This window comes from Haliotis rufescens, unplaced genomic scaffold, assembly GCF_023055435.1.
Source record: "Haliotis rufescens isolate VD_foot unplaced genomic scaffold, xgHalRufe1.0.p SCAF_99, whole genome shotgun sequence".
Classification (NCBI taxonomy): domain Eukaryota; kingdom Metazoa; phylum Mollusca; class Gastropoda; order Lepetellida; family Haliotidae; genus Haliotis; species Haliotis rufescens.
The window spans coordinates 45050-52428 of record NW_025964393.1 but is presented as its reverse complement, the minus strand read 5'-3'; the positions used below and the strand labels follow the sequence as shown (position 1 = coordinate 52428).

Below are 7379 nucleotides of genomic sequence, written 5' to 3'. Positions count from 1 at the left end.
TATATATGTAGATGTGGCGTGTTCCGAAGCAGTGACAACTTGGACCGGTCTTGTTGGTGTTGTATCAGACAGGCAATTCAAGGTGAGGAAAGACAATGAATACCAGCGTTAGAAAATCATATTTACCTATTAATTACATGTTAAATAATTTGATTGTGGCATGTATTTATCAAATTATTTTACTATACAATAAACGCTTGTTTAAGCATACCTGTAGTGACATGTTAAATAATGGTTTTGTGGTGGATGAATTTTTCAGAAATTTTAAACTTTGAAATTGACGCTTCTTTAAGTATGGTTTTATTGAATTTTGCTTTATTGTGTGCTTGTATAGTTGTGCCTATTACATGGTAGCCTTGGGTTAGAATAGGTCTACAGTAACCTATGCTGGTCGTAAGAGGCGACACAGTTGATCGTGTGGTCAGGCTCGGTTGTTTCATACTGTGTAGCCGCCTCCGTGGTCTTGTGGTAGAGCGTTCGCCCGGAGAGCGGAAGGTCCGGGGTTCGATCCCCGGCCGCGTCATACCAAAAGACGTTAAAAGATGGTACTTGTTGTTACCCTGTCTGGCGCCCGACATTAAGGGGCTAAAACAAGGACTGGTCGGCTCGGAGTCAGTATACTGTGTCTGAGTGGGGTATTCATGTTAAACTGCGGCATGGTATCTCAGTGAGCTAGCACTATAAATCGGCATCAGTCCAGACTAGTACAAGCAGCCACAGACACACACGTGCATAAGTGCAATAATCTTGGACGCGACGTTAAACCCAATTTCACCTCACCTCATACTGTGTAACAATGTAACCGTGTAACCATGTAACCGTGTAACTAAGTAACCGTGTAACCGTACCCCAACGGCACGGATCATAGCTCTCCGTATCAATCACTGGATTATCTGGTCCAGATTTGATTATTTACAGACCGCCGTCATATAGCTGGAATATTGCTGCGTGCGGTGTTAAACAGCACACAAACATACAAATATCACACAGTAGCTATCATTCAGCACAACATTTATGAAGGGGCTGACTGTTCAACAACATGGACGTTCTGACACGGAGAGACATAGGATATGTAGTAGGGGTGATCGTTCAATTTCGAGACAATCAAATTCCAAGATAGCAGAACACAAATGTATACATCATGGTATAAAGTGTTAAGGGGTACGGGTGGCCCAGTCGTCTAAAGTGCTGCAATTCGCTGTGCAGAGTTACGTCGATTGGCCACGCCAGGAACCTATGATTGTTGGGTTCGAATCCCGATTCGCTCCGATTATGTTTTACAGGTTTGTCAGCACCATACCCGTGCTCGTGGGTTTCACCGAAGTATTAAACGTCTGCATCACTTCGGACTTTCCTCTCAAATTAAGCTAATTATAACACGCCATGATATAACTGGAATACTGTTAAAACGGCGTTAAACCCAACTCACTTACCCACTATTAAATGTTTGACCATTTATTTTTCAGAGAGCTGTGTAGGAATATGAAAAACGTATTATTTTGCCTAGTGTTTGGCGCAATATTGGACTTCTCGTCGGCCAGATATATAGCCGTTCCTCTGAACCGTGAGTATATTCGTTTTATTTTTGGAATCGATCGCACAAATGAAACCCTGGTTAGATTATACCCCATGCCTGCCCTGTGAGACATCGTAATAGTATCGAGTGTTCAGGGTCTGTGTTTTGGCTGATCGCGAATCGTTCCCAAGCAGCGTTGGACATTGCTCATTCTTTCAGTCACTGGTTTGCCGGGCCCATACTCATTTATTTACAGGCCGCTGTCATCCAGCAAAACAACGTAAAACAGCGTAGAACAACAAATAAACACGAATTGAATGATTATTTAAGTAATCTACCCTTACTTTCTGATTGATTTAATCTGCAAATAAACTGTAATATATTTTGGGGGGGAAATACTTCATGGTCAAGTTCTGCTTTTCTCTTTTGCAATACAATGGGGTTTTTTAAATATATTTCAGTGCCCAACTTGTAGGCTGAAGCGCTTTATCTTAATTAGTATTACTGAATTCAATTCTACAGGAAACACACGAGCTACAGGTGGATATCCTTGGCAGCGTGGAACCCAGATCTCAGGGCATGCTAATGCTGGACATGGGACCAGCCAAGGGCAGACAACCCATGTGATACATACTTCAGAACCGCTGCATAATGGTGGGATGACGTCATCCGGAAGCGGATACAACCAGCCCATAACAGTCCAGCATGGTCAACATTCTACAGGCACATATCAAGGCGGAATAGGGTCTAGGCAATCCTTGCCTTCATCTCACCTGTCGGGTCAACCGCAGACAACTCACGTGATACATACTTCAGAGCCACTGCATAATGGCGGGATTCCAATAACAGTCCAGCATGGTCAACATTCTACAGGCACATATCAAGGCGGTATTCGGCCTGGTCAATCCTTACCCACATCTCACCTGTCGGGTCAACCCCAGAAAACACACGTGATACATACTTCAGAGCCACTGCATAATGGCGGGATGCCAATAACAGTCCAGCATGGTCAACATTCTACAGGCACATATCAAGACGGTATTCGGCCTGGTCAATCCTTACCCACATCTCACCTGTCGGGTCAACCCCAGAAAACTCACGTGATACATACTTCAGAGCCACTGCATAATGGTGGGATGACGTCAGCAAGAATACCTGGTCAAGCATTCCCCTCATCCCAGCTGCCGAGCCAATCATTCCAGATATCTGATCCTGCTTTCCCTTCACAACCTGTTGGACCCCGTGACCCATCTGCACCGGCGCTGTCATCATTCTCTTCGATTCAAAACCTCTACCGGGATAGTTTGTCAGGAGGTCAAGAAAGACCCCTCAACAGCCCAATTGAGATGTCGTCTGCGCATGACAAGAGAATTGATGGAGGTCTCGCAGCCGGAGCGCCACCTGCCGGCGACCTGACGTCCTTCTCCTCGTTACAGAACCTTTACCAGTCTTCTACAGGTGGAGGAGCTGGTGCCCCGGTGATCCCAGCAAAGAAAGCAGGCCTCCTCGACGGCAAGGACATTTACCAGCAAGGCCTGGCAACAGGACAGGAGCTGTACAGGAACAGGAACACTGCGTCCTCTGGCCAGACAGGATACCCAGGACATCCTTCAAATGTTCCAAAAAGCGTTGATCAAGGAACACAGGTAAACTTGTTAAATGCCTCTCATTTATATTGCAATATTTATGCCACTGATTATTCTAGGGCAGAATAAGTAGCCAATAGTCAATACTGTTCTACCAAAAGAGTCGACAGAAATAACGATCGGGTGGCCACAATGTGTGTCCAGTATGCCATAGGACTAGCCTCACTTTAAAAAACGTTTTCATATCGTAATTTTAAACTATTTAATACTGATCAAAATTTTCATTTTAATCTGTAAATTAAAAGGCACCTGGGAGGTTAATTTGTACTCAAATGTTCTCAACACACGACTTCATAAATATATGAGCATTATAAAGCAATTATGGATTATTGTTACAGATTATCAGAGACTCTTCCTATCCACACGGAAAGCCCCTTGGTGGCCTTGTGGTCCCCACTGGAGAAATAGGGCCTGACCCCTCCTACCCTGGTGGAAAGCCGGTTGTGGGCCCCACTAGTCATCACGGAACGCCATTGGTGGACCCAACACATTCTCATGGATCTCCCCTCGCTGGCCCATCTCATTCACACGGGACGCCCTTAGTTGACGCACCTTTATCTCACGGGACGCCCTTCGTTGATCCAGCCATATCTCACGGGACGCCCTTAGTTGATCCATCCATATCTCACGGAACGCCCTTCGTTGATCCAGCCATATCTCACGGGACGCCCTTCGTTGATCCAGCCATATCTCACGGAACGCCCTTCGTTGATCCAGCCATATCTCACGGGACGCCCTTAGTTGATCCAGCCATATCTCACGGAACGCCCTTCGTTGATCCAACCATATCTCACGGGACGCCCTTCGTTGATCCAACCTTATCTCACGGGACGCCCTTCGTTGATCCAGCCATATCTCACGGGACGCCCTTCGTTGATCCAGCCATATCTCACGGGACGCCCTTAGTTGATCCAGCCATATCTCACGGGACTCCTTTCGTTGATCCAAATCATTCTCACGGGACGCCCTTAGTTGACACAATCATATCTCACGGGACTCCTTTCGTTGATCCAAATCATTCCCACGGGACGCCCTTAGTTGACACAACCATATCTCACGGGACTCCTTTCGTTGACCCTTCTCATGGTCTCGGAGACCCTATTATTAATCCTGCTAACGGCCCCGGATTTGTTGATCCTGCTTTGGTCGACCCTCGTCTCGACGGACCTGGTCCTATCCTGCCTGGGCCAGTTTCGGGACAACCTGGACCCAGTTTCAGCCAGTCTGGACCAAATCCAGGCGAACCTTCTACACCGGGTCTCGGCCAGCCTTGGCAGGGTCGTGCACCAACTCGACACATCCTCCCCAGACCAACCCCACAAGCTTTCGTTGAAACAGGAGGACCTACAATAGAAAACGTAGTGGGCAGAGATCAACTCGCAAATGATCCTTTTGGACCCGCCGCTGGTCGTCCTGGAGATTCAAGGCTGCCACGGGGACCTGGCGGTCCAAACTCCGGGACAGTGCCGCTGATGAACCCGGTGATGCCAAGTACATCGCAAGATCTCCTCGTGTTCACAAATCAGCCAGACAGTTGGGTGTGGTCAGGTGGTGATGTGACTGGTCAGCTCAGGAACTTCAGACCCCATAGGGCTCCTCAGTGAGCAACACTTTGAGAGAGAGACACACACACTACCTTGGTAGAAAGTCACAACATATGACGAGTTTCTCAAGATACTCGCAAGATACTCGCAAGATACTCAGGGTTTCGCGAGTCCTCTGACCCTGTTCACAAGAGACGTTTAAAATTATAAAAATAATTACTCTTGGTGGGGTCAATATGCTAAAACAAGGACCCGAGGACCTGACCCTTGAGGTGGTCTGCCCGGACCGAGCGAGGCCGCAGTGTCAGTCACATGATTTCGGGATCTACATTGAAATGTATTGTTTCGTCACGTGGTGCAAGATTCTTTAAGAGGTATAACAATATATAATACTTACGGAACAAGGCTGTCCCTGGAGTGCTGTCGCCCTTAAGTCAATTTATATGTGATAATTCAGGAAAAGTGCTGTTGTTTGTGAACTCATTGTGTAACTTTGATCAAGGTTACACTAACCTCTGTGTCGTTGAACGTTACATCGAAATCCATTGAATCTGGTATAGAACTCTGTATACCTACATACCACGACATTAGTTTTATCTTGATTATTATGATCTGATATTGTAATAAACGTATGCAACAATATTTCTGATCTTGGACATTTTGATATTTTGCATGGACATTTTGATATTTTGCAAGGAGGTGGTGAGGTGAAATTAGGTTTAACGTGGCGTTCAAGGTTATTTGCACTTATATAGTGTCGTGGATGTACCTGTGTGTGTGTCCTAGTCACGACTAATGCCGGTTTTCTAGTGCTAGTCCACTGAGATAACGTTGATACCCCGCTCAGACACAGTACACAGTCCTTGTGTTATACCCTAATGCCGATCTCCAGGCAGGGTAACAACAAGTACCATCTTTTGAAATAACCACCGACCTTCCACTCTCCGGTCACACTATCAACTAGACCACGGGGGCGGTCCTGATATTTTCGGTGAAAGATGATTAAAGAAATATAACAATGTATTAAATACTGACGCGACAAAACCTGGCCTCAAATACTGACGCGACAAAACCTGGCCTCAAATACTGACGCGACAAAACCTGGCCTCAAATACTGACGCGACAAAACCTGGCCTCAAATACTGACGCGACAGAACCTGGCCTCAAATACTGACGCGACAAAACCTGGCCTCAAATACTGACGCGACAAAACCTGGCCTCAAATACTGACGCGACAGAACCTGGCCTCAAATACTTAAACGACAAATGGATGTTAAAACATGACTGATATAACTGATAATGTCATCGACAACACATACTAAGAGAACATTAAATGATTAATCACCAGAAGGTGTCGGGTCACATCTGATGATTGATTAGCATATATCGTCGTGAAATGTCTTTGTCACACACCCATTACTGTAAGTGCGTAACTGTTTGTGAGAGTGTTATAAACAGGATTGAACCGCCGTGAAATGTCTTTGTCACACACCCATTACTGTAAGTGTGTGACTGTTTGTGTGAGTGTTATAAACAGGATTGAACCGCCGTGAAATGTCTTTGTCACACACCCATTACTGTAAGTGCGTGACTGTTTCTGTGAGAGTTATAAACAGGATTGAACCGCACTGAAATGTCTTTGTGCCACACCCATTACTGTAAGTGCGTAACTGTTTGTGAGAGTGTTATAAACAGGAATGAACGGCCGTGAAATGTCTTTGTGACACACCCATTACTGTAAGTGCGTGACTGTTTGTGAGAGTGTTATAAACAGGATTGAACCGCCGTGAAATGTCTTTGTCACACACCCATTACTGTTAGTGTGTAACTGTTTGTGTGAGTGTTATATACAGGGGTGAACCGCCGAGAAATGTCTTTGTGACACACCCATTACTGTAAGTGCGTGACTGTTTGTGAGAGTGTTATAAACAGGATTGAACCGCTGTGAAATGTCTTTGTGACACACCCATTACTGTAAGTGCGTAACTGTTTGTGTGAGTGTTATAAACAGGATTGAACCGCCGTGAAATGTCTTTGTCACACACCCATTACTGTAAGTGCGTAACTGTTTGTGTGAGTGTTATAAACAGGATTGAACCGCCGTGAAATGTCTTTGTCACACACCCATTACTGTAAGTGCGTAACTGTTTGTGTGAGTGTTATAAACAGGATTGAACCGCCCTGAAATGTCTTTGTGACACACCCATTACTGTAAGTGCGTAACTGTTTGTGTGAGTGTTATAAACAGGATTGAACGGCCGTGAAATGTCTTTGTCACACACCCATTACTGTAAGTGCGTAACTGTTTGTGTGAGTGTTATAAACAGGATTGAACGGCCGTGAAATGTCTTTGTCACACACCCATTACTGTAAGTGCGTAACTGTTTGTGTGAGTGTTATAAACAGGATTGAACCGCCGTGAAATGTCTTTGTCACACACCCATTACTGTAAGTGCGTAACTGTTTGTGTGAGTGTTATAAACAGGATTGAACCGCCGTGAAATGTCTTTGTCACACACCCATTACTGTAAGTGCGTAACTGTTTGTGTGAGTGTTATAAACAGGATTAAAACCGCCGTGAAATGTCTTTGTCACACACCCATTACTGTAAGTGCGTAACTGTTTCTGTGAGAGTTATAAACAGGATTGAACCGCCGTGAAATGTCTTTGTCA

At 45.3% G+C, this 7379-nt stretch overlaps 1 protein-coding gene across 1 annotated transcript; it reads left to right on the top strand.

Annotated features, from left to right (window-relative positions):
• On the top strand, window positions 1-5348 carry LOC124137784 (protein pygopus-like). The gene is made up of 4 exons (XM_046504223.2): window positions 1-82; window positions 1467-1564; window positions 2039-3162; window positions 3501-5348. Exons 2-4 carry the CDS (start codon window positions 1483-1485, stop codon window positions 4764-4766), a joined length of 2472 nt encoding a protein of 823 aa, XP_046360179.2. The 5' UTR covers window positions 1-82; window positions 1467-1482; the 3' UTR covers window positions 4767-5348.
• Window positions 5349-7379: the final 2031 nt, after the last annotated feature.